General features: G+C 38.5%; 1 protein-coding gene across 1 annotated transcript in view; it reads left to right on the forward strand.

Annotated features, from left to right (window-relative positions):
• Reln (reelin) overlaps positions 1 to 27,868 on the forward strand; it is a 493,244-nt gene that overhangs the window by 336,435 nt on the left and 128,941 nt on the right. The window contains exons 18-22 of the mRNA XM_023724314.1: positions 1,821 to 2,054; positions 2,723 to 2,884; positions 7,422 to 7,658; positions 23,183 to 23,375; positions 24,623 to 24,735. Of these exons, the coding sequence (XP_023580082.1) occupies positions 1,821 to 2,054; positions 2,723 to 2,884; positions 7,422 to 7,658; positions 23,183 to 23,375; positions 24,623 to 24,735 (939 nt within the window). The remainder of the gene's footprint in view (positions 1 to 1,820; positions 2,055 to 2,722; positions 2,885 to 7,421; positions 7,659 to 23,182; positions 23,376 to 24,622; positions 24,736 to 27,868) is intronic.

Consider the following 27,868-nt stretch of genomic DNA (forward strand, 5'->3'; position numbering starts at 1 on the left):
TGAACATAGTGCCATGTGTAAGGCTAGGTAGATGAGCCAGCAGGGGCCTATCTGGAGTTAGGAGTCCTCCTTCCATTCCTGCAACCACCAGCACATGCAATCCTACTGTCAGAGTCAAAAACAAATCTACAAAAACGTTATTAAAATTTGTGGAATCCTTATCCACATGCTATCCAAATTGCATGATCTTTTATTGAAAGCAAGTTTTCAGGACCACTAGACAGGGCCTGACTCCAACGTCCTTCATCTCTAAACGGCCACCGAATTTCCCTAATCCCTACTCCTGAGAAGATATGTAAGACACACAGACACGCAGTTACCTTGGTATGTACTCTGGCAGTATTCCTGCTGGGGAGCATAAATTCCAGTTTATTACATTCATTAACAAAAGTTTCCTAACTTTAAAAAATGGGTTCATTTTAGCTGATTATTTTTGTCCTTTCTGGAAACCACGTGGCTCTTCAGAATCTATGTCTGGGAGACCACGTGTGCAAGAAGAAATGTCCAACGGTCCCTTCTGTGTTTGGATCTTACTGTCTTTCTCTCCCACGCCCTTCTGTGATGCTGCTCTCAGTGGCAGATAATCTGACTAAAACTGTGCACTTCTTCCCCCAGAAAGAGCGTTTGCAGTCAAATGCTCCACCACTGAGCTGTACCCCCACACTTTGCATTTGATTTCAACACTTTCATGCATTTCATGGAAGGGAAACACAGAACCCAGCCTCAGCAACATTGCTAATGAAGTTTTCTGAGTCACCCGTATCCTGTCATGTATGAATTGGCCTCATGAAAGGCTCATTTAAAACTTCAAGAAGTTTGCATCCTTTCGTGACAATCTTCCCACCCAATAAAGAAACGAATTTCACTTTATAGTGAGCAACATGCAGTGAAAAAGAGAGAAATAAAAGTAAAGAATTTGAAGCTAATTCTTGATGAGTCAACTCCTTAAAACAGAAGATTTTGATGTTCAACTGCTCTTCCCTCTGTGATGAAATTTACACCCTGAGACAACTCCACCCATCTGCGCTTTGCCAGCCAACCCAAACACCTGAATGCTCCTTCTCGCCCCACAATCAAGACTAGGGGAGGGAAGCTAAAATGTTTTTCCTGAAAGCACAACTAATTTGGAAATCTGTTGAGAAGCACAACTGTCAGGTTCAAGACTTCTGTCTAGACCAAAGGTGTATTCATGCCCTTTACAATACCAGTCAAGGTAGAAATGCTTAAAGATCTGACTTGTTTTCCAGTAGTTTCCAAATATTTAAACTGATTCCTATCACAATGTGTATTTTTACATTTGTTCCTAAAGGAAACTTCTTTGAGATATCTCGTTAAAAGTATTTATTTAGGTTATTTCTTTTATAAATTGAATGAGGTTATGAATAAAAATATATGTAATATGTATCTTTTTTGGCACCGGGAATCAAACTCAGGACCTTGTACTTGCCAGGCAGGTGCTTATGCCACTGAGCTATCTCCAGAGCTGTGAAATATATCTTTACAGAGATTTTAAGTTGCAATTCTATGGACAATAACTGCATTTAGATGAAGTCCTGGCGTGACTGAAGGTGAGAGCTGAATTAGTACTTCAAGCATAACTCTTCACAGAAGAGATGGGCAGTGACTGCATTCTCCTGGGATATTTGCAGCCTGTCAGCCTTTATCAAATTTCAAGTTCAGTATTCTCTAAATTCTAATGTTAGCTTCATCTACCATTCCGTCAACTTCTGCTCTCTAGACTCCCTTGTCCCCAAAGCAGGCTGAGGAATCTCTGAAAAGAGAAGTGGCTTACAGTTGAAATTCATGTTCCTTTCTCTCAGGTGTGACCCTGGATTTTCTGGCCCTGCTTGTGAAATGGCATCCCAGACGTTCCCAATGTTTATCTCTGAAAGCTTTGGCAGTTCCAGGCTCTCCTCCTACCATAACTTTTACTCTATCCGTGGTGCTGAAGTCAGCTTTGGCTGTGGTGTCTTAGCCAGCGGGAAGGCCTTGGTTTTCAACAAAGATGGGAGGCGTCAGCTAGTCACCTCCTTCCTGGACAGCTCCCAATCCAGGTGCGTAATGGCTGGGTAGAATATATGCACAAGGCAGATACCAATGTTGAATTTGGCCCCGTTTTCAATTTACATTCTTTTTCTTTTGCAATGATGTGTCCATCCTCAGTTTCTAACCAGATGGCAGGGAGCTTGCAGCCTACTTAGGGTAATTCACTCTCGTTTTTAATAACTTAGGAAGCTCACCAATGATTGAGATATTAATGACTAACTAGATTTTTTTAATGTGAGATGTTTGCATCAAAACTGTGTTCTTAAGCCAAGGGCTAGTTAATTATTCATGTAGTTTTATTTATTTGACAGCTTGCAGAGACTGATTAGATTTACTCCACATCTTCCCTTCCCCCAGTGCCTAATAAATAATGCAGTTAAGGAGTGATTGGCATGCTAAGTGTATGTACACAAGTTTCTAGTGTACAAATAGCTATGAGCATAGTTACACTTTTATGGATGTATCTATATATAACGTATGCACACTGGCCCCATCTTTTATAAATATGAATGCACCTCATAGTCATGCCACTAACATTTTATAAAATAAAATTAAGCAGAAACCTACACGTTTGGGATAGTTCACTTAAAAATGTGTTTGAAATTCTCTTAAAACAAAAATAAACTTTGTGAATAAAAATGTTTCCACACACTAATTACAGACAGTCCTTTTCTAGATTTCTGCAGTTCACCCTGAGGCTGGGGAGCAAGTCCGTGCTGAGCACGTGCAAGGCGCCTAGCCAGCCTGGAGAAGGCGTTTTATTGCATTATTCTTACGATAATGGGATAACTTGGAAACTCCTGGAACACTACTCATATCTCAACTATCACGAGCCCAGGTATGTTGGAGAGCACTTGGGAAAATGGTCAGTGTGGTATGTCCTTCCTGGGAAAGCTGGGTTTTAGGTAGTGTAAGGTTCTAAGTATTTTGCTCGAGAGATGGAGAGATCCACATTGAGGAGTCTTGTAATGAGAAACTAGCAAACCATGCACTCCTAATCTGTCCGTCCCACTGGTTTCTGATCATTGGAAGAAATTTTGTGTCCTAGTTTGAAAGGTGCATTTCAGGGAAATACTTTGGTGCTCAGAAAATAAAGTAGACAATACTTTTTACTTAACTATAATGTAAACTATTCAGTATTATTTTAGTAAGGCACTAAATTGTAAAAACTGTTAAATATTTATTAGAAATGTTGTATTATAAATTGTATGGTATAATAAATTATAAAATCTGATACTGAATATGTTTTGAAATTTTGCATGGAATCTAATTGTATAATTAGTGCAAAAAATTGCTGGTACACACATTGTCCCTGGCAAAGATGGCTATGAGGAGATTTGAACTATTTGCCATAGGTTTCCTAGTTTTCTTTAGCTTATATATTTCCTGACCTATAGACAGAATTGTCAGACTAAATTTTACTTGAAAGGGGGGCCATCCTTCAATGTCAACAAAATAGCAATCACTCTTACTAATAGAATTTCACAAGAGTCTGAAAGATATTCTCTCCTACTACAATATCATTCAGCTGCCCACTGAACCTCCTTTTTAAAAAGCAAGGGAGGGGATGAGGAATCTCAAAATTAAGGTGTAAAGTTAAAGATCATTAGAGAAGGCAAACAGTGGCTTACAGTTACAGTGGTGTGTAAAGAACTAACCCCACTTCCCTTCTTGGAAGTACTTTTAGTCATCAGAAAAAGAGAGTGCACTTCAGCTGTTCACATCCGTGTTGCCATCACGGAAAAAATCAGGGTTCGAGGAGTAGGAAGAAAAGCCCTGATAACACTTTGCGTGACTTGCAATTCTGCCTCAGACCACCCCTTTATTTAAATATTTGTAAACAGACGGTAACTTTCATAGAAAACATAGTAGCTTGCAATAGAGAGAATAATTAATGACTACTATGCTCCAAATTTTATAAATAATAAAATTTTAGGACCATGCCAGCTGTGTTGGGTGTTTTCCCTATCCTTGTAAAAATGTAAAGTTAAATTCATCTTTCTCAGTAGCGACATATGAACCCTAAAGCAGTGTCTCCTAGAGTATCCACTGTGAATGTTCAAAGAAATGAAACAGAAATCAAGATAGGAATGAAAGCATCAAGAAAATATCCCCATTTTAAGTTAACTTGGCTGAAAGTCCAATTTTTTTCTGATAAAAATGGACAGCTGCAAAATTCAGTAATCAATCAATATCATGAAATTTAATTAATCTTTGTTGATATGAAAAATAATTACACATTTAACGTGCTATTTCTAAGGTAGCTTAATCTCGCCTGCCATTTGACAGCAGCATTTTTCTTCTGAGCAGTATCAAGGTGGCTTCCAGTAATAGCTATGTGCATGGCTTGAAAGATTAAGATCAGAGTGGAGATTTTTTTTTGAAAGGAGAACATGGTAATGGTAGAACTTCATTTTCTAAATATGCATCTCAGTTCATGAGACACATCCTCCCTCCCTCTCTCCATCTTACAAATATTAATAAAAGGTGACATAGCAGAAATAGAATTTGATATATTCTAAATACTAAATTATCTTCCATATGATAAATAATACAAACCATGGAGAGTCTTCCATGAAAGTTAAGGATACCTCCGTGCCTTTAGCCATTTGCTCTGTTTCCAGCCGTATCAATTGCTGCCTATGATGGCTATGAATTCCATGCCGTGCCTTCATGCCTTGCTGTTTGACAATAAAGCATGATCCATTAATAGATACGCTAGTTGGCTAGCCACTATTTCTCCTGGATAATTTCAGATAATTTGCTTGTCTGTGGTTCATTCCATAAATGAACTCCTTGTGCTTGTTAGTTCTAAAATTAAAAATCTAATAATATATCTAAGTTAGTCTTTTATTTCAAAATGACTAGAATGACTTGTGAACTAATTGGTACTTTTATTAATGTAAAACATTATATTGCTCTGAAAACTAAAATTATTCTAGCATTTTCTTAATTATAGGGAGTTTATATTCTAAAATTATTACAGTCAAGTTTTGTTTTATTTTATGTCTTGGTTATTATATTTGATCTCCTTATTTCATCCTGTCATCCAATTCTGTATAATTAGTGAACATCTTTTAAAAATCCATGTATTTAATACCTACTCACAAAAGAAAGGTTTAAACAGAATTTTTTCTAGTAATATTCTAGTCAAATATCACTATAACTATTTTAGCTAACCAACATTATATGCAAAAAATGATAAAATCAGCAGAAAGTCCCACCCTACCCCAAGTCATGATACAGAGATTAAGAGCAAGGCTCTAAAGCAGAGCTCCGGGGGCCGAGGAGATAGCTCAGTAGAATAAGTGCTTCCCTGGCAAGCGCAAGGGCCTGAGTTCAATTCCAGGTTCCACCAAAACAATAAAAATAAATAAAAATTAAATAAAGCAGAGCCCCATCTGCCCAAGTCCTGGTGCTGTCTCTTAGAATCTGCTCAGCCTTATAAAGAATGTCTAACACCCCGTGCCCCTGGAGTCTCATCTCTAGTGGGGTTGCACTAATAACTGGACTCAGTGCAGCAAGGATTCAGAGTCCTTATCATGGACTGGTTTAGGTCCTAAGTGCAAAACGGACAAGAAGTCTCAGACCCTTGCACAAGGATGCTGTTATCCCAATTTAACCTGGGAAAGTGCTGAGGCTCTCAGAGGTGTCTCTCCTGTGGTTACAAAGCCATCAATCGTTGGGTAGCACAAAGGGGTCCTTTAACTGGAGTCTCATTACAGACCTGTGGTCTTAACCTCTCTGTTATTAAAATCCTGACCACTTTAATTATGTTAACACACGCATATACACTTTGTTCTCATCAGAACTTTCATTAGAATTCTATTTTCAGCTACTATTTCATTATATTTATTTTTACCAGAGAGAAAATCAGCTGCTTTTAAATTATTATCAAAGGATAATTACAATTTTCTAATAACAGTACTAATTAAATGTATTGAGTCAGTTTTCATTGTTGAACCAGTTCAAATACGGATTTATTATTTTATTCAACTTTCATATATTAGTATAAACATGTGAATCCATTTAATAAACAAATATTTTTAGAAGTTAAAGTGAAAATTGCTAAAATATTTAATTGAAGCTTTACTATCCTAATAACATCCATTAGCAAAAAATTCAAATGATTGTGGAAAGTATTTAAAAATTATAAATGTACCAAGCTCTAAGTTTTTAGTTTAAAAAATGTTTTTAAATTTATACTTCCTCACAAACATATACTAATAAAAAACAAAATCACTTCTAAAACTTGCAAATTAACTAAATATTCTTTTTGTTTGTATTTTATTATGGCATTAATAGTAGAATGATTGGCATATCTGCCTTCTGTATTTACTCCTCTGTGTTAAAATAGTCATAATAAAAGCAACTGAAAAATTTAAATGATATTTCTGTATTTGCATATTGACTTTCTAATATTTAAAAAATGTTTTCTTACACTGTAAAAAGTTCTACCAGACTCTACTCTTTCCATGACCAATGGTGATAGTCATATTCTACTGGCATGTATCCATGTACAAATTATTTAAAATGGAAAATATTATTTTTAATAACTTTTGATATGTAAGAAATTGCATTCTTATGTATGTGGCTCATATAGTTTTTGTATAATGAAGATACGAAAATCAACCTCATGTCTCAGTAAACCAGCTTTGGAAATTGAAAGTTTTAAATAATTTGTCTCCAAGTTATCCAGCTAGTCACTTGGCTTAGGGAGGTTTCCTTTGCTCAGTAAGAGAAAAAAAATCTTCAGTCCATTCAGCATGCACTCACGGCAAGCACCTCTCCTGGAGTTTAATTGGACATTGATGGAGACAAATGTTCCACTTGCCGTTTCCCTCACATCTCGCCCTGTATATGGATGTGAGCAGCATGGTACTGTGATTTATGGAGCTTTCGAGCAGATGTCATTACACTCGCAATTAATGCGTGGTTCCTGCCTCTGTGTACAATAATTGCTCCTAGAAATTAGATATTATTCTTAATTTTCTTCCCCATTTGTCAGACACAGGTTTGTTGTCATAGCTGCCATGACATAGCAAGTGACCAATGCACACTGGGCTAGATTCATGAAGAGGAGGAGGAAGATCATGGTTACAACCAGCCTCAAATGATACTGCATGAAAAAACCCTACCCAGAGTCCTTTACCAGACTAAGGAGTCCTGCCATCTGACATCTGTCTCACTGAGTTCACTTTCTTAAGAACACATCAGTGAAAGCAGTCATATTCTGATGAAAGTAAAGTCAATGGAGTCAGATAGGAATGTTTTTAATTGTTTAATACTGTACTTCAGAAGGGAACTATCTTGCTGTAAATGTAAGTATTTTAAAACGCCAAAGTAACCTGAATTTTAACTTCCTTTTTCTTTAGAATAATCTCCGTAGAATTACCAGATGATGCAAGACAGTTTGGAATTCAGTTCAGATGGTGGCAGCCCTATCATTCTTCCCAAGGAGAAGACGTGTGGGCTATTGATGAGATTATCATGACGTCTGTTCTGTTCAACAGCATCAGTCTTGACTTTACCAACCTTGTGGAAGTCACTCAGTCTCTGGGCTTCTACTTTGGAAATGTCCAGCCATACTGTGGCCACGACTGGACCCTATGGTAAGGGTCCCATCGCCATCATGGTTTGCATATTTACTGAACACAAACCCCTCGAAAAGTCACTGTTGTGACTGTGTTATTCTGTCTTGGGAGGGAGAACTGGAAAGAAAATATTGATAGATTTAACTAAATATAAAATTTCATATTTATGAACCTCAAATTTTGTTTTCCAAAGTTACGTATAAACTCTCTTCAAGAAGAACTAATAATTAAAGTGATCACCATATTTTGCCTTCCTGGAGCACTATGATAATCATAGTGAAGCATGAAATCATTCTAGCAACTGTTCTTTTTTATATTTTTGCAGAGTTTTTAGTTACCATTTTACTAAAAATTATAAGTAGTTCTATTTTCACACCATCTTAAATGAAGTCAAAAAAGTTTTCTAAGCCTTTATTAACTGAGATGTCCTTTTAAAAGCCATGTTATCAAACAATATTGAGCCAGTGACTCACACTTAACACCACAAGGTTTTAAGATTGTGGTATCTAATTGGATGCCTTTTAGTTTTAGATTTTTTTCTTCTATGATTATATGTAAATTTAATTACACAGCAAACACAAATAAATAATTTCAACTATAATTAGTACTTCAAAGTATCAATAAGATGATACAACAGGGATTAACTAGAGTAAGGTTCTGGCTACTTGACATAGGGAACTCTCAATAGTCTCCTGTAGGGGATTGTTTAGGGATTATTTGAAGAGCAAATGTGATACAATCCATTGATTAGAGACTCGGAAAAATGTGATGCTTCATGCCTGTAATCCAGCACTATGGGAGGCTGAGGCAAGGGATCACAAGTTGGAACATAGACTGGACTCCCTAGCTACTTGGTAATACCCTGTCTCAAAATATTTTTCAAAATCTCTGGGAAAATTGCTCTTTATAAAGGCCCTGGGTTTTGGGCTGGGGAGATGGCTCAGTGGAATAAGCACTTCCCTGGCAAGCGCAAGGACCTGAGTTCAATCCCCGGTTCCACACAAAAATAAATAAATAAATAAAATAAAATAAAGGCCCCGGGTTCAATTCCCTGCAAGGGAGAGCTGAAATTGAAAAACAAAGAAGTTCCAGCCTGTGGAGATCAAGAAGAATAAAATTCCAACTATGGAAAATGTTGTATACAAAGGCCCTAAAGCAAGCATGACTGCGGCGTGTTCCAGGATCAGGAAGGCCAGCATAGTGGCGCAGTGTCCTAGGTAGTCAGGAACCACACGTCGAAGCTCAGAGCCAAGAGATGTCCTAGAGGCAGGATCATGTAGTATCTTCTAGGCCCAGAGATCCTATGATAAAATTCAGGTCTCAGAATTCACTTCACCATTGTGCCTAGTGGCCCCTCTAGGTTCCTTTAGAACTGCAAACATGATTGAGGAATACTTTTTTAAGGGAGTCATGGTCAGACCAATTTAATACCCACTGAAAGCTCTTCCCTACCATTGTCTCCAGAGAGCATATCATAAACGACCCAGCAGCGACCTTATCATAATTAGAGGTAAATTTTACACACCATTGCACAGAAAATTACCTTTGATAGGAATTGTGCATGTACAGTCATGTTTCACACACAGCAGACTAAAATTCTAGCATCAAAATGACAGCTAATGGAATGGAAGTACAGCTTGTCACCTTTGCTGTGAGCGTGTTAGGCTAGGGAGAATAAAATTTTTATTCAATAAGGGAGGAAAGGTTATAGTGTACACTTTCTGATAGCCTCAGGTGCTTTCTTTTATGGATGTGTTTGCCTAGTCCTTTAGCCTCCAAGGAAAATAAATGGGTGAAGCAAATAAAAAGATATAAAGATATAGACTAAAGTGAGATTTATTAGAATTTCATGCTTTTGAAAACTTAAATTGACCTGAATTAACAGTGATTCAAGTTGGTCATGTACCATAAACTGTATCCCACAAGTTTGTGCGGTAGGGCTTCTTGTTTTCAGCACTTTGAATACAACAAAGAGTCATATCATGGATGCAAGTCCTGTATCATGTTTACTTTCATAAATAGTTAACATCTGCTCAAATAAACTCCAAAGTTGCTGAGCATTTTAATTTAACACTTGGGTTGAATGCACGATAACAGCAGTTTAATTTCTGTGCTTTGATCAAAACCCTGAGAACAATATCCTTTCACACAAGTCTGATGAATATTCTTAACCCACCACTGCTTTAATTGTGGAGATACATTTACTTTGTGAAAGTACAAGCACAGTAATTATAGAAAACCATAAGAAAATATAAATAATTGTACAATCCCCGTGGGCACCTTCAGCAGCACCAGAGGAGTTTTATTAAAACCACATGTGAGCAATCAGGTTCAACTTTCTGATCTTCTCCGAAACAAAAAGGAGTTGTCCTGCTCACAAAACAGCTGAGAGGATGCTCCAGCAGTGATAATGAAACGAGAGAAACACATTAACTGTCTTAATAAGGACGTGAAAAATGCTCACTGCTCATTTAAATGAAACTACATGGACGAGCTCAAACTGTTCCCATTTTCTTAGCCAGTGAGTCAGAATAAAACCCCTTTTAACAACACCATTCCTTCTCTGCTAGTCTTGAGGAGCGTATTGTCCAAACTTCAATGAAAATATCCTTCAGTCATGTTTTTGAAATTCAAGTAACAGTGTTAATCAACTATTTATGATAACCTCCAAGTCCTAAAGCAAGCTTTTAATTTCTGAGGTAAAAGTCTTTGGAGCATATTCTCTTGTTAAGTAAAAATTCTTGAAATATACGGCCTCTGCCCTTCAGTGACCTCCTTGTCCTCAAGAGACCTGTAGACGTGGTCTGCACCGAGTGGCGGGTGTTAAGTTAATCGTTGTTGTCTCTTTCCAGCTGTGAGTTCATTTGCTTCTCATTTTCTAGCTCATGACTTTCCATGAGCATGGATTGTTGGTAGAGAGAGTATTCTCCAGGGAAGACGCAGACAATTGCTTTTTCATTAGAAGGACTACCGTCAATATGCTGTAAATCACTGTGCAGCTTGTCACCTTGACCACTTATTTTTAGTAGAGAAATGAATTGCTTTTTAATTCTTAGTAATACTTTTGTTTGTTCCATACATAGTATCTGAAGCAGAACATTTGCCAGCTTTTCATTTCAAAAATAATTTTATATTATTAATGTTATCAACATAAGATTGTTAGGCGAATAATTTTACTTAAGAGTTATTACCGACTTTATCTAACTAATACTGTTAGTGATAATGTCAAGCATCTTAGTTACTTTTCTCATTGCTCAGAGAAAATCTCTGACCCCCAAATTGAAAGGAAGAGAGGCTTATTCCAGAGCAGTTTCAGTTGCTAGTTGGCTGTCTCCAAGGCAGGGTGGCATAGTGGAGGAGAAACAGCTTACGGCAGGCAGAAAGCAGCAGAGCAGCAGGATAGCAGCGCGGGAAAGCAGCAGCAGCCGCTTCTTTTCAGTCCCTTCTAGGGTGCCCATCCTTTGCATGGTGCCGTCCACAATGGCCTTCCCCATTGTCCATACCTAGAACTATGGAAAACCAATCAGTGGACTAATTTAGTAAATCCCAGTATCATATCCTTAATCCCAGCATCGCATACCCAAGATCCAGCCACCTCTGAAAAGCGCCTCCTATACCCTCATGAGGCTTTGAAAGGCCATCTAGGTATAAGCCAAAGGACACTACCATTTTAAAGTTCTACTTAATAAACTAGATGTAAAAGGTGGGAGAAATATTGCTATCATGCAGACTCTTGGTTTTAAATTGTGCACAAGTGTGACGGGTTGGTTGTTATATTAGGATTAGCAGTTGTTTGCAGCAGTTCCATTGTGGTAGAAACATAACCTCTGAGGTCATAACCCTGAGTTCAAATTCTGACACTTCTAAGCTTGGAAAATAAAAAGCAGGGCACCTTTAACTAATGTGCTTTATGTTTTCATCGAGCTGTTTTAAGAAGATTGCATCAAAGCAACTCAAAGTAGGAAATAGCTGAATTTTGTTACTAAATAATGTGTGACCCAACTCCCTCTCTCTCATCCATCTTTTCCTTCATGCCATCCATGACCTAATACCATCTCATTCCAACTCTAACCACAGCCCTATTCCTGGCCCTCACTCCACTGCCAGCCCCCGATTGGCTCGGAGTTGAGCACAGAGGGAGAACGCCAGTCTTGCGCATTCTTTCTTACTTTCTAGACAATGATGCTGTACTGGCTTCATTCCAAAGTCATCAAACATGCTCCCATATCCGACAATAACACCAAAAACTCAGGGAGACTGAATGTATTTAGCTTCTTTGAGGCTGAATTTTTAATCTGTGAAATGGCTCAATAACACCTACTTCTAAGACTTTTGTAAAGAGTGAGATCACAGACAGAAGTTCCATTTCCATTTCCATTTCCTTCACTATCTGGTGAAAGGATGAAAACTAGCATCTGTCATGTTGGCTTTAGGTCCACCTTTTGGAAAGAGTTTTTTGTTTGTTTGGTTGGTTGGTTTTGGTTTTGGTTTTTTGGTTTGTTTTTCTTTTGGGGGTTTGTTTTGGTTTTTGTTTTTTTTTGTTTTGGGGTGTTTTTTTTTTTTTTTTTGTATTTTTAGGGAAGGATCTACAGGGTGTTCAAGATCTCACTACTAGATCAGACTAATAGTGATCTGCTTGTTTACACCCTCCCAAGAGTTGGGATTACAAGCACGTGCCACCATGCTCAGTCTCAATTGCCATCTCAGTGTGCCCCAGGGGCAGGGATGGCACAGCAGGCCCAGGGATCAAACCCCTGGCCCCTGCACCTGCTTTCACGTGCTTTAATCTCCTGAGCTATTTGGCTGGCCTCTGGAAAGCTTTCTTGAATGTTAAAAGCTGATAAATATCATTTTGCTTGAGAGTAATGTAAAAAATTTTTCTGAATATTAAGGGATTCAAAATATAGTAAGATTTTTCTCATGTAAACTAGATTTGATTTGGGGGAAAGATAATGGTGGTTATACTTATTTTTTGTTAGTATTTTTCTATCTAAATGCCAAACATCATCTCTGTAGATTACATTCCAGCAACACCAAACATGTTATTATAGATAAGATTTCATGAATGGTGGGTAGCTAGGTTAGCAGGAAATCCCAGACAGAAAATATCCAAAAAGTCTGTTTATTTCATAATTTAACCTCAGCACAGTTTATTTACAAAAAAAAGATAAGGGAGAAAATACTGGTCCTATGATTTGTTGAAAGAGAAATTAGATAGTCTGAGACAATTATTTCCTATGAGCAGTAGATGGCGCAGCCTGCTGGACAGGTGCTGGGTCTCTGCCGGGTGACCCTCTTCAGCCTCTACCTCCCGCGCTTCCTTCAGTCCAGCTGAGTCACTACCGTCGTCTCTTCGGCCAGAAGGCAAAGCTCCTTCCTGCCACAGCTCCTTTGCCCCAGCTGCATCTCTGCCTCCTCTGCCGCTCACTTTTGGGTATAGAGCTTCCAAGCTTCCCAGGATCTGGAAAAACACCCAAGAGCTAAGAAAATGTACACTGTCTCCAAACCAGGACAAGACAATTGCAAAAATGACATTAAAATGATGAATACATTTAAATCAAATGCGTACAAAAAATAACATTATGCCAACTTTGTTAATTGATAAATTTAATATTCATAAAATTCATGACATTGGAAATAAATTTTTGGTCAGATTTCCAAGTATGCTGAGAAATCACAGCCAAACGTGTATTAAATGAATTACTTGCAGCCAAATATAATTGAAAGGCAAAAATAATAAAAATCCATTTAAAGAGTTTTGCTACTAAAAAATATTGTTTAGGCACAAGTGCTCTTTAATGTATTTACTGTGATGTAGGATGAAATTTCCAAATTTCTTATAAAAGTCTTAAAATAGTTCTGCTTTATTATTCTGTAAGTAATGCACATGGCCATTCATAGAGGAAGAAAGAAGGGAGAAAGTCAGGGTTCCCTGGTGTAATTTTTCCCTCTCCTCTCTTCTTGCCTCCATGCTGTTTCCAGCTGTCAGGGCTGTCAGGCCTGGGTACGGGACCAGCGTCCTTTGTCGGACCTTGGAAGCAAGGCAAGAGCACAGAGCACACTGCAGCCCTAATGATAAGGGCCCTAATGGAAAGGGGTAAACATGGGTGGGTCAAGTTCACCCCAACCCAGGTTGATGGCCCTCATCCCTTTAGAAATGGCAAGGAGCTACTGCCCTGGCAAGGGCGCGCGCACACACACACACACACACACACACACACACACATGCAAGCACTCACACATGCACGCATATTCTCACATGCACATACGTAAACGCACCTTCCTGACAGGAGCGCAGCTAGCGCCACAGAACAGTGCGGAGCCCCTTTCTCTGGTGCTCAGCTTGCCTCCCTCCCTGACAGTCTCCCCGTCTGTGCTTCCGTCTGGGCCACAGCCTTGCGTATGCTTTGTGCCCGCTGCCCCTGCAGCTGTCCCTCTGCAGGGGTTACTGCCTGCTCAGCCTGTCCTCCACATAATGCTATCAGATGGAGAACAAGAAGATTCGTCAACTAAAACTTGGCAGAAATCTTCAAAACCATTTCATCGACAAATTTCTATAAACTTTAAGTATTTTTTAAAAGTTATAGGAATTAGCTGCTGGAATTTAGGTGTTGGAAAAGATGGCTGAGGTCCCCAGGAGACGGGGCGGGGTGGCAGTGTCCAAACTCTGAACATAACTCTGAACTCCTGAAAACGGGGTGAAGGGGCCACCCCCTGGAGTCGCCTACGTCTCCTGCTTACCACGCACCCCACAGGAGCTCATGATCACGGTCATTTGTGTCGTGTCCCTCAAGTACAGGGAGCCTGACTCCAGGGGACTCGCTCCCTCTCTTCTGTCTCCCACACAGTTATGTGATCTTTGGAGAAAGTTGCTGCTATGCTAACTTTTGAATGAAAAGAAGTTGATTTCTCTAAAAGCTAGATCAATACCAGCCAGGCATCTTGCTCAAGACTTTATCCAACTGAGAGAAGGAACATGAAGAAGCTGAAGAAAATAAACTTACTTTATTTTATATAAGAAGGATAAAGATAAGCAGAATCAGGCAGGGGCTAGACACCAGTCCTATAGAAAGAGTTGGAAACAGAAGCCAAGAAACACATTAATTCCAAAATATCTGTGATTGCTGCTGTAACCTTGAAATCTTAACTAAATAAATAAGCAATGACCTAACCACTCAAGCATCAATAAAGATTTTTTTAAGTGGCACATTGAATAAGTGCACGATACAATACATTATACAGAGAAATTCCAAATTTGTTAAAGCTGTAGATTGAGTGGAATTTTTAAAAACTGTCCTAAAATAAATATGGCATGTGGAAATGTCTTACTTAAATAGTTAGTCCAGATGAAAAACTAGTTGAAAGAAAGTGATCAAGGGGAAGGCAAGTTAGGGGACTGTTGGTAGATAAGATTATCATGTGTGTATGGGGTGTAAAGTCAACATCTCTGCCTTACACACACACACACACACACACACACACACACACAATTCATGCACACTGAAATTATCCAATCAGTGTGGCAGAGAAAATGCTGTACCATTTTTAGATCCTGAACCGTGAATGAGAGTCTAGAGGAAATAAAGTTAGAGGAAAATTCTGTGGATGAAAGAAAAGAAGAAAGAAAGAAAGATGATTTAGATAGATAGATAGATAGATGATAGATAGATAGATAGATAGATGATAGATAGATAGATGATTGATAGATAGATGATGATAGATAGATAGATAGATAGATAGATAGATAGATAGATAGATAGATAGATGAGCAAGTGCTCTTGACCCCTCACCTTGACCACCCCGCACTGCCCAGAATGGAGTGGGCGACCGGGAATAGAGACAGTGCCCGGGGAGAGGTCTGCAAGAAGATGAAGAAAGGGGGAGCCTCCTCACACGACAGACCTGAGAGTGGGTGTCATGATGCACAGATTGTAAAGGAAAAATTACAACCTCCATAATTCAAAGTGTGATTTTAATATGTTTGCTTCAGTCCTTCTTTTATCTTTTAGAAACAGGGTTTCGTTACACAGGCTGGCCTTGAGCTCACTTTGTAGCACAAGCTGATCTTAAACTCACAGCAGTCCTCCTCCTGGCTCATCCACCTGAGTCCTAAGATTACTTTAGTTCTTAATGTATCAAGATTGCAAATAAAAGTAAGTGAGTATCTAGACATATGTAAGAAAGTAATTAATAGGCCAAGCTTAATGTGATTTGTAAAAGACGTACTCTAACATTTAAAAGTAGATATTCCTTTCAAATGTCCATTGACTATTTGTGAAAAATGATTATGAACTAGCTCAGAAGCAACGTCAGCAGACAGAAATAAAAAAAAAATAAGATATCATTAGAACCGTGTATTCCACTGCTTAAAGATTTTACACTTGAAATTAGGGGAGGAAAAACATTACAACAGAACTATGAAGAAGTGATATGAGTCAGTAAGGAAAAGTTTAACCTTGTTTTTAAAAGTGGTCAAAGTACATTAAAAACCAATTCACTTCTATACAAAAATATAAATGCCTGATAAATACAAATAGCTTTTTAACTTGTATAGTAATCAGAAATGTAGATTAAAAGGCATAGGCATAAAATAGCTGAAACAAAAAGTATTGTCCACATTGGCAATTGAGAGGCACTAAGAACTGTCACCTTAGCCACTATTGGTATTCTCAGTAAATAGAACTCAGTACAGCCCTTTCGGGGACAGTCTGGCAGTTCCAGCTTTTACAGAAAGCACTTGCTCTGACTGCGCAATCCCGCTTCTAGGAATGTACTCTAAGGTGATTTGGCAAGGCCACCAAGGTACCCAAGGCTGTATCCTATGGAAGCATTATTTGTAGCAGTAAAAAGTGGATACAACTTCCAAATTTTTCCATGCTTAAAATTTGGCTTTATTCATTAAAAACAACAGTATCTAGCCATATTTTTTTCACAGAAAAACATTTTCTATTTCCGAATTGGTTTTAAAGTAAAAAAAAAAAAAAAAAAAAAAAGTGGGTTTATACATGAAAGCATAAGAAAAAATGTGTGGAAGTATTTAGATCAAAATGTTCACTATGGTCATCTCTAGGCAGTGGAATTGTGGGCTTTACTTTTTTTAATTTTTTATTTGTTTGGTACAGGGTCTCGCTACTCAGCTCAGCCTCATAGTGGTCCTGTGTCAGCCTCCCTAGCTCTGAGATTACAGACAAGTGTCACCACACTCAGTTTCACTGGCTAGCGTGGCGCACCGGGGTTTCTAGGCCGCACAGCATGTGATACCAGGGATCGAACCCGGGTCCTTGCACTTGCCAGGCAGGCACTTAGACTGCCAAGCTATCTACGCAGCCTTGCCCAAATTTTTTTCCCATAATTTTATTGATAAACAAATAGCAATAAGAAAGTTTCAAATAAAATTGGTAGGACAGTTTCAATAATTAGCACATTGCATACATTCTTCCAAGTGGTTAATTGCTGTACAAGATGCAGACATGATATCCTATTTACAAACACCATTGGAACAAATCATTCTAGTCATTCAGAGAATGTAACTATATATCTATCCTAACCATTTTGAATACACAGATACAAAATGGACATTCATCTGTATCCCCTTTTTTGTTAAGTTCCATTATTTGAATATTATAGGTGTGTTAACTCAGCAAAATATTCCAAAAGAGTCCAGTAGCCCATAATAGTATTGGGTCTTCCGCTTGACTGGCAATGTCAGAAATTGTTGACCTGAGTCCACTACAGCTCAACATAACACCATGGCTTTACTTCTTATATTTCATTTTTATACTTTTCTGCTGGATGGTTAAGACCAAGGTAAAGCACGACCTGTGCAACAAGAGTTGCAGCTTTTGGGTCTGAGAAGGTCAGTGAAATCCCCTCAGGATTTATTCTGAGATCCTCTACCTCAGATTGTAGAACCTTTGTCAGTGTCAGCCATGTGGATGAGTCACGGCCACAGTGCTTATTCCTCTGAGCCATCTCCCCGGCTGCCCTATACTTTTAAACTTTACAGGCCATCCAAATAGCTCAGCAGATTAAGCAGAGGCTGGGGATTCGATCCCCCAGGCCTGCCATGCCGGCCCCGCCCCTGGGGCTCTCTGAGACAGCAATTGAGACTGGGTGTGGAGGCACGACCTGCAATCCTAGCACTTAGGAGGCTGTAAACAGGCGGATCACTGTGAGTCTGATCTAGTAGTGAGACCCTGAGCACCCTGTAGACCCTGAAATACAAAAACAACAACAACAACAACAAGAAAAAAACCTTTACTTTGCATGACCAGATTCTCATGTCAGTATTCTTAAGAACTATCTCCCCGGCCCCTGTGGGTTTTACTTTTTAAAGACTGCATCGCCTACATTATCAGTTTTTTTTTTAATAAATGTAAAATTTGTGCAATTCACTAAAATCATATTTTTCTGTTTTGAAAGGCAATATCAAAGCACCAACAACTAAGTTAAAAATTCCAACTTTAATCCCACATCTAGCTTTTCTGTGAAATTTAGTAAAGATTTTGTTCATGCCACATAGCCAAAAAGGGATGACATCTGAGAGGGTGAGATTCATCCATATTTCCTGCAGATGACTAGAACTTCTGAATAGTGTGAAAACAAAAATACCATTGTGTGGCTCTTTTGTTTCCCCAGAAAAGATTTCTGCAAAGCTGTTGTTTTCTGTGAGGTTCTTGAAAATAACAGAAGATTGCTTAGCTTTACAAGAAATGTAAATCTTGATACAGTGTCTTCTCTCATGCCATCTTCATAATGAGATTTCAGCCATGTTAACTTTCTAACCAAAATACTCTTAAAAATGTGAGGGTATTTGTCAAAAAATCGCTCAGCTCATGAGTGACTTGGCTGTTAGACACAGTTTGTTCTTAAGCATTCTGTGGCCCTAGTGTTCTGCCACTTACTCTGGTTAACTGTATCTGCCTTTATTTAAAAGAATTTTTTTTTTCTGGAGCTAGAAGAGACCCTAGAGGAAAACAGAAATGACTTCTTGAAGTGAAGGCCACCTTAGAACTTTGTCTCTGTTCCTTATAGCATTGAAGTAGTGGTAGTTCTGTAAAGCCTGCCTACTCCCCAGTTGAGAAACCTCACTGTGTCCTCCTTTTATTTAACACGCACTCTCTGAGAGCCTTCCATGAACATGGCAGAGTGGGAAAGCCTTCAGAGTAGAGATCAGAGGCCTAGAGGCTTTCTAGCAACTGTGGGGCCCTGGGGCTGGCAAGGGCATCTTTCAGTTTTTCTTCTGCATCACACAGTGTAAAGGGTTCCTGATGGTCTCCCAAGGGGCCTGGACTTAGAGGTGAAGCAAGAGGACCCAGCCATTGGAAGAGCACAGTGCCCACTCTATGCACTTCTGTGGGATGCAGGGTCCTTCTGTCTTTTGGGCTTCAGCAGTGAGTAAGACAGAATTCCCACCTGGCCGAGAGAGCAGATTCTCAGCAGAGAGACGGAGCAAGCTCAGGAGGCCATGCAGAGGAGCTGCACCGCAGACCAAGAAGGGAACCACGGGGCTTACGCTGGGGTCTCATCCTCTGCACTGGTCATAGAGGAGCACCGACTGCCCTTCTTGTAGGGAGAAATACAGAGATAGAGAGATAGCTTTGTCCTAGTGGAAAGAAAGTGCCTTCTCTCTTTAAATCTTGTAATGAGATGCAAGAACTTTTAAAGATTGTTCCTTGATTTCTGAGGCTCCCTTTGCAAGGCAACGTGAATAAAGTTAAGCCTGATTCCCGATGCATTCCGTCTCCAGAATTTCTCCCAAAAGTGCTGATGTGGGCCGTTCGCCTCCATTCCTATAATTTTTAACAGAAAAGAAGTTCAGCTTCATTTTTGCCTTTATAAATGTATCTCGACTTCCACAAGCAGCAAAGAGGAGCAATTCTGTAAATTAAAGGATTTTGGTATGTGAAATTCTCTGCCCTCCAAAGCCACAGCTGAGTGTGAATATTCAGGAAGGAGAGGCTGACCTAACATCACTGGCTTTTAGCCGCCAGTCTGAACAAATCAGAGACAGTCAGGTTTGGGGGCTGGAGTATAATTCATGGGCATCTGGGCTCCTCTTGTGTTATTTTGTCTCAAACATGGATATCAGATAGTTTGATGAGGTATGACAGATGCAGTGGAAATGCGTTCAGTCCAGGTTACCACAAAAACAAAAAAAGGCTGACCGCGGCATAAACAAGGGTAAAGAGGCTTATTTGTCGTTTATAATGAGCAATCTTGGGCTAGAACTAAAGTCCGGGGCTGGTGTGCACTTAACAAGGCCATTGGGGATCTACGCTCTCTCCACCGTCTACTCCACAATTTCAGTAGAGCAGCCGCCATCCATTATGGCTACAAGAGGAGTGCGTGCCCACTGAAGAGGAAGGAAGGCAGGAGCAGCAGGCTGAAGCCTTGGTGGCCAATGACATCAGCCCTTTTAAAGATCATCATAAAGCCAAATAAGTAAGCCTGCATAACATCTTTCATTTATGTCTCATTGGTGAGAACTCATTGTTGGCCACGTGGCCCCTCTGGACCAGTCCCTGGAAGGTTACTAGGAGAAAGGATGGGGCTGACAGTTGGGTTCCCCTACCCAGAAAGATCTGCCCAGGCAGGAGACAGCAGTTGATTCCCCCCATGCTAGGCAAGAATTCTGTTGTCATCGTTTAATTGCCCTCATTTTGCTTACTTAGCTTTTTATTTTGTCTAAGCCTACTCCTGTTTCTCGCTTCCTTTTGACACTTGTGATCTGCTGTCATCGGAGTGCTCTGCGTTTCACGGGTTTGTGTACTTCCATTTGTTGATCAAGTTCACAGTTACCTTTGTACCCACATGAAGGTTAGGTGTGACAGTGTGTGTAAATCATGGCTTCTATAAAGAAGCTTCTGGGGCCAGGGAGATGGCTCAGTAGAATAAGCACTTCCCTGGCAAGTGCAAGGGCCTGAGTTCAATCCCCAGTTCTGAAAAAAAAAAAGAAGCTTCTGCTTCTGTAGAGCATTATGAGGGCAGTAAAACACCTCAGAAGGGAGAAGTTTACAAGAGGCTGATGGCAAAAATAATCTTAAATTATTTTAGAAATGTTGGGTTGGGGAGATAATGAGGGTGACAGAAGTGAGATGCTTTCGGTGCTTCTGGGTGCCTCATGGACCCTTCACATCAGGTGCAACCTGTGACCTCGCCACCTTGCTCTATGACCTTGCTCCACGTTGTCTCTCAGGATGCCTAGGAGGCATGGTGCATCTTAAGGCAAAAAGAGTGTAAATGATGCCTCCTTCCCTGACAAGGTACTAGAAGTAGCATTAACCCCTGAAGGTAAAAGCAGGACTTATTTGTCACAGAAAAAAATTGGAAAGCCTTCTTTGCCTACTTAAAAATAACATAGATGCTGAGGACTGTGCATCCATGGCGATTGTGTCGTCTAAAGTGTTTTTGTGATTGAACTCTCCAAATGTAGACAAGACTCTACTTGTATGTGTGTTTGTTCAACAATGAAATGAATGGCTTCTTGGCCTTTTGGCTAAAATAATCAAGTGTAAAAAATGAAATGAAAAACTACCATGGAAATGATGGATAAGTCTATGTCTGCCTGTCTGGCTGACCACTGTCTTTGTTCTATGCTGATTTCTTTTACTTTGCCAGTATTTCTAAATATTGCTGTGTGTATTTTTGAGACTTCAACCCGTATACCTAACACATATACACAAGGTTCTATATAATTACTATTACAGTGCAATTACCTACTAACTGAAAGTTAACAATTTGTGAATAAACTATAAGCAATTTAAAATTGCAAATATTTTCCTGTCCTGATCTTAGGGTAATAGAGAGATAAACTGATAGTGTATTGATAAAGAAGTTTAAAAGCCTGGCAAGGCTGATTTACCATTCACTGTTACTAGCCCCATTTCTTCTTCTCTTAAAAAGAAATAATCATTGCTGTTGCACAGAGTTATTGTGGAGTTACTGTGGGCAGTCATGTGGGTCTTGTGCTCAGCACAGTCCTAGGCCTTGGCCTACACTCAGTAAATGATGGACAACATTATTAATAATTACAAACAAGTTGTGACATTTATCATTTCTTTTTTGTTGTTGTTGTGACATTTATCATTTCTTTTTTTTTTTTTTTTTTTGAGACAGGGTTTCACTATGTGGTTCAGGCTGACCTTGAACTCGCCATGTAGCCCAGGTGGCCTAGAACTCACTGTGATCCTCCTGGTTCAGCCTCCTGAATGCTAGGATTATAGGTGTGTCCTGCCACCCCCAGCCTTGTCACTTCTTAACTGAATTTGCTGGCTAAGGAGTACTGAATCTGACTTTTTCCTTCCTTTTATTGAACATCTTACAAAAGCAGAGGTCAGGGTGTTCTTCTAGTCATGTGCAAGTATAAAATCTTAGAGAACTGTTAGTAAATCACTCAATGTTGGGAAAAGTTTCTTACCTTCTCTAACCTTGAGTCTAAGTCCACTGTGACCCCATGTATGGATGGTATTCCATTTTTAAATAACATCTTAATCTCTGCAAGAGACAACTCACAGTATTCTTTTTTTTGTTGTTGTTGTTGATTCTACAAAGTTAAGAAAGTATATTAAGTGTATCAAAGATATCACAAAGTATGACATTAACTACACCTTCTGATGACTGGAAGTTATGGTTGAGCAGTGGTGCTGGGCCTGCTTCAGAATGCAGAATTGGGTGCTGAAATGAACAAACTACAGTGCAGTTGATCCTCAAAATATTTACATTGACCAATGCAACTGTAGTACCCATATTTTACTCTTCTCTGACAAATTACGAATTATTTGAGAAATCTTCTGTTAAAAAAAATTACTTTCAAGTAATTTATTATTATAATTATACAGGACTCAAATGGGACACAGTAAAAAACCTAAATTTTACCGACTGAGGGTACAACAATTAAAACCACATAAGATGTTTTCAGTAATTAATACATGAGCATTAAAATCTCTTCAGAAAATAAGAAAAAAATAAACAAAATTTGTCAGTTGTTGAATTTCCCACTACTAAAATAGCCACAATAAACATTCTACTCAATTTTCTTTATGCATCATGTTGTTCTTATTTTTGGCATTTATTTCATAATGTGCATTTTAATCCAATTATATTATCATCATCATAAATATTTGAAACATGAATAATACTCTGCAAGGTAGCCTTTCATCCCTCCCTTTTTAGCAATGAGATTACTACCAATAACTATTATAAGTAATTCTATAATAGCATGTTTATAAAATTGTCTCTGAATTTAGAATTATTTCCTTACAATGGATTCCAGGAAAAGAGATTAATGAAAGTGATAAAAGAGTGTCCAATTTCAGATACACTTGGCAACTATAGGTATTAATTTTTTTAAGTTACTACTTTGATAGATTGTTTTAAATCTCATTTATTAGGTTGGCTGAAATCCATTCTACAACTTGGTAAGGTTTAAATAATTTAGTGTAATGGAACTATTTTAGTATACAGTGCAAAGTGGAGGGCTTCGTTTTCCCCTCATGCACTGCTTTTTGGAATTTCCTGATTTTGTCCTCTGTGTCTTTCAGCTTTACAGGAGACTCTAAACTGGCCTCAAGTATGCGCTATGTGGAAACACAGTCCATGCAGATAGGCGCGTCCTACATGATTCAGTTCAGTTTGGTGATGGGATGTGGCCAGAAATACACTCCACACATGGACAACCAGGTGAAATTGGAGTACTCAACCAACCACGGCCTTACCTGGCACCTTGTCCAAGAAGTAAGTCTATTGTGTCCAAAGCCTGTGATCAGTAACTTCTTACTTTTCACATAAAGCAACTGCAACTTTAACACGTAGGTTAGGTTGAAAAGAAACATTGATATTTGTAACTTAAAACTGACAAATAATTAACATAAAGAACTACATAGATATCATATTCTTTACTGTTAGGTATGAAAGGAAATTAAAAAATAACAAGTGCTGTACCAATCAGTGCAGATTAGAGAAATAGATTTAATCCAAGATATTCAAGTATGTAAGAATATACAAGGTAGGCGCACGATGTCCACCCAGAGTCAGTTGTGGAAAAGTGCAAAAGGGATGCCTGTGCCCTGGAGCTCGTAGGCTCCAGTCGAAGGCCTGGTGCCCACTGCGGTGTCCTGTGCAAGTCCCTGTGAGGAGGGAAAACGGTCTGCACTGGGAGGCTGAAGGGTCTGCATTGGAACCAGGAGATAACGCCCAAGGTGAAAGTGAAAACTGGAGCTCCTCCAAAGAAACAAAGGGTCCTTCCTTCTTCCTTTCCCTTTTCATTCCATTTGGGCAGCAAGCCCTTTGGTTGGTGCCACTCACACTCAGGGGTCTTCTGTCTGCCATAAATCCCTTCAGAACTACGATGACCTAATTTAGTGGTGTGTTTTTTACCCAAGTTGACATATATAGTTAATTATCTCAGGTAATAATTTTAGTACTAGAAACTTCCATTCCTCTGATCCTCTTCCTGTATAAACATGTTCTTTCTTCCCTTCCCTACAGTGTCTTCATCTTTTCCTTCTCTAAGTCTCTTTACTTGTAAGTAGACTATATAAAGAATGCGGTGTCTCTTGACTTTAGGTTCAAAAAGAAATACAGATCCAGTCTCTTGGAATAAAATTTGCTTTTTCATGTATGCATTAGCAATCTGGCATTGATGTAAATGCATTGCCACAACTACAGAGTAATCCAAATCCTAACAGATTACTAATGGTGTAATCCAAATCCTAATGTTATAACAGGTCAAAAAGGAATCCTAATCCATTTCTGTTTGTATTGGTAAAAACTGGTAGATTTTCAATCCCATGACAGCTTCTCATTTGCAGTTATTTCTAGCTTCACTGAAAGAAGTCATGGATTGTACTCATATCACTAACTTTAGGATTATTGTCTTAGATTTCGCTAAGGTCTTTCCCACTGACGGTGAGTGGGCCCACCTACTTCCCTTGAGGAAACAAAGCTGAGTTTGATTTTTTTTTTGTCTGACTCTCTTCTAGGAATGCCTTCCAAGCATGCCAAGCTGCCAGGAATTTACATCAGCAAGCATTTACCATGCCAGTGAGTTCGCACAGTGGCGAAGAGTCATAGTACCTCTTCCTCAGAAGACTTGGTGAGGGCTCACAGTTTTCACTTTGACCTGTACTGTCTCTGTTAGGACGGCCTGCATATGAAAATCAGTGAAGAACAAGGACAAGATATCTATTCTTTTTTTTTCTTTCACTGTCCAAAGGTCTGTATCATTCTTTCACACTAAGGATATTTGAAAAACAGAGCTAAAGAAAAATGTGAAAATTAGATTTCTTTTGTCCTAGCTTCTCCTGACCCTCCTTCTTCACCCAGCCTTTCTTTTTATCAGAACTTAATGGCCAGCTTCTTCAGGCTGGACTACGAGAGGGAATGACGCTGAATCTAGAATTTAAGTATTCTGGATTGCAAAGCTGTCTTCTAGCTTCAAAGTCTGACATTTTTGTATCAAACACTTGATACACATTTCTTTCTCTAGTGGCATTTTTTCAGTCACAATCATAATTATTCTCCTGGAAGCAGAGGCATCCGTACACATTTGATAATGTGAAAGAAAATAAACTAAAAGCATAATCATTTTTTTCTCAGATATCACATTGTTGATCAATCAACAATGGTTGCTCAATCAATACAATCCAATATTGGAAGGGAGAATTCAAGAATTAGACACAATAAAGAGAATTTAAAGCCTAGAGTCAAGATGAACTTGCTCAAAGCAAAAGCTTTGAGCTGGAAATTGAAGAACCTGAATTCTCAGTATAGCACTGCCACTTTTTAATTAACCACGTAATATTTACTATGTACAACCTTTTCAAGGCCAGTTCTTTATGGACATAATGAAATGGTTTAATTAGATTATCTTAAAGGTCTCCCACAGCTCTAGAATGCTAAGATTCTATAATATGTACAGAAGAAAAAACATAAAAGGGACAAGTATTATGTTTTTCTGTGATATCTGCCTTTCAGTTCTCCTCCTCTGAAGAGAAAATTACTACCTAAACCCCTCTCAGATTATTTTATGTGAGTTTGGCGCTACACAACACAATTCATTAGAAAACAACCTAGAATAATTCTCACGCCATTGGTTGAAGATTGAGTTACTGTGCTCTGAATGAGTGGCGCCCTGAGGTTTTCATATCCCACTGTACACCATTTTCTTGATATTCTGTTGAAGCTTTGCATAACAAGTTTTTACTTTCTATGACATTCTGCTTGTTTATGTCTACTGCTGGGAGTATAATCAAGACTTTAGTTTCAAAGACATTTCAAGCATGTATGGCAGTAAAGGTTTGTACAAAATGACACATTTAATGCATTAAGTACTGTTCATGCTGGGTGCAAAGTTACTTGGGGGTTCAACATTTTACTGTTAAGTACATTTTTTTCATTCTTAAAAAAATAAATGCAAAGTTGAGCATGGTAGTACGTACCTATAGTCCCACCTACTCGAGAGTGAGGCAGGAAGTGACTTGAGGCCATAAACCCTTGAGCCCAGGGATTGGAGACCATCCTGGGGCAATGTACAGTGCTATGACCCTGTCAATAAATAAATAAATACATACTGTTTAGCTTTAAAAAAAAGAATAAGCTCCTCTCATGGGCCTATAGGAACATTTATACTATTTGTATGCAGTGTCATTGGATTTGAAAATGTAAAAAATAAATAAATAAAGTAAACTAAAAATAAAAATCATTGATTATTAATCATTAATGAGAGGTACAATTTCAAAATCATGATAGAATAATATTGATGTGGGCCAGGGGGATGGTTCAGTGGAATAAGCACTTCCCTGGCAAGTGTGAGGGCCTGAGTTCAATCCCTGGTTCCACAAAAAAAAAAAAGAATAATATTGATGAACTACTTTCTTGGCTGTTACAGTTTAAAGAATATCCAAAAGAAACATTTTTCTGTGTCACAAAACTGTGTGCAAGTTATTTTACACTCAAGCTGTACATTACACTATTATTTCTTAGCTCAAAATGTGATGCTGCCAAGTTGAAAGTTTTGGTATGGTTAGAAAAAGTTAGGGGCTGGGGAGATGGCTCAGTAGAACAATCTCTTCCCTGGCAAGCACAAGGGCCTGAGTTCAATCCCCAATTCTGCCAAAAAAAAAAAAAAAAGAAAAAAAAAGAAAGAAAAGAAAAGAAAGAAAGAAAGAAAAAGTTAATTCTCATTAGTGCTAATTACTTTTAAAAAATACATTTACTTTTAAAACTGTAGATCAAATGTAGTGCCTGCCATCTAGGAGTCATGTTCATTGAATGTTGGAGAAATTAGTGCAGCTTTAATTCAATGTGCTTCAGTGAACTAAAGCAGTGTATCTCATTTTGCAAGCCAAAAAATCTACTTATTCTTTTGTGTATTTGCTTTCAGTCCCATGTAATAAATAATATAATTTTGTTTCAATTTTCTTCAAAGCTTTGGAAAAAGAAAGTGAGAATACTTTTAAAACACAGGATGTTAGAATAATTACTTTCGCACTTCTACTGACTAATACTTAAACATTATGGCTGCAATTTAAAAAACAGTGTTCAATTAGTAGTTATTGCCTATAACTGGTTTTGGGATCTCTAATACTTAAAGGCTCTACTACATTTATTCCCCTCGACATTCTCAATAACTATATTACTGAATGATCATTTCAAACTTTCAGAAATAGCATTCCATTGAAGGAAAGGAGTGTTCTTTAGTTTGAGGCAGTATTCACTTCTTTGGCCAAATTTTTATTTGGCAGTTCTGCTTCAAACATACGCAGGTATGATCTGAATGCATAAAGCTAATGTAGTCCTTGCATTATCAAAGATCTGCTAACTTTGGAAAATGTGCTAGGTGAAATGACTTGGAGAGGAAATTTTAAACGTATGTACCTGCTCGGAGGATATGAACTGAACATTTGTTACCCAATGAAAATTAATTTTGTTTTTATGGGAAGCATTTACATAAGAACAGGGTCTAATGAGTCCTGAACAGCTGTCAGTTGCTGACTTCATAAACAAATCAACACCTAATGACTGAATGAGTTTCAGAATAATTGGGTAAAAGTAATTACAAGAACTCTAAAAGTGGAAAATACACTGTGATAAGTCTTCATTTACCTTCATTCCTTGGGTTACTTGTCAGGAGATACCTCGTGGCCATTTTATTTCAGCCTTGAAGTTTATATAGGGGAGAAATCAAATAAAGACTCAAATTTTGTTGCTTTGGGGAATCCACAGAG

This window comes from Octodon degus, unplaced genomic scaffold, assembly GCF_000260255.1.
Source record: "Octodon degus isolate 3935 unplaced genomic scaffold, OctDeg1.0 scaffold00108, whole genome shotgun sequence".
Lineage (NCBI taxonomy): Eukaryota > Metazoa > Chordata > Mammalia > Rodentia > Octodontidae > Octodon > Octodon degus.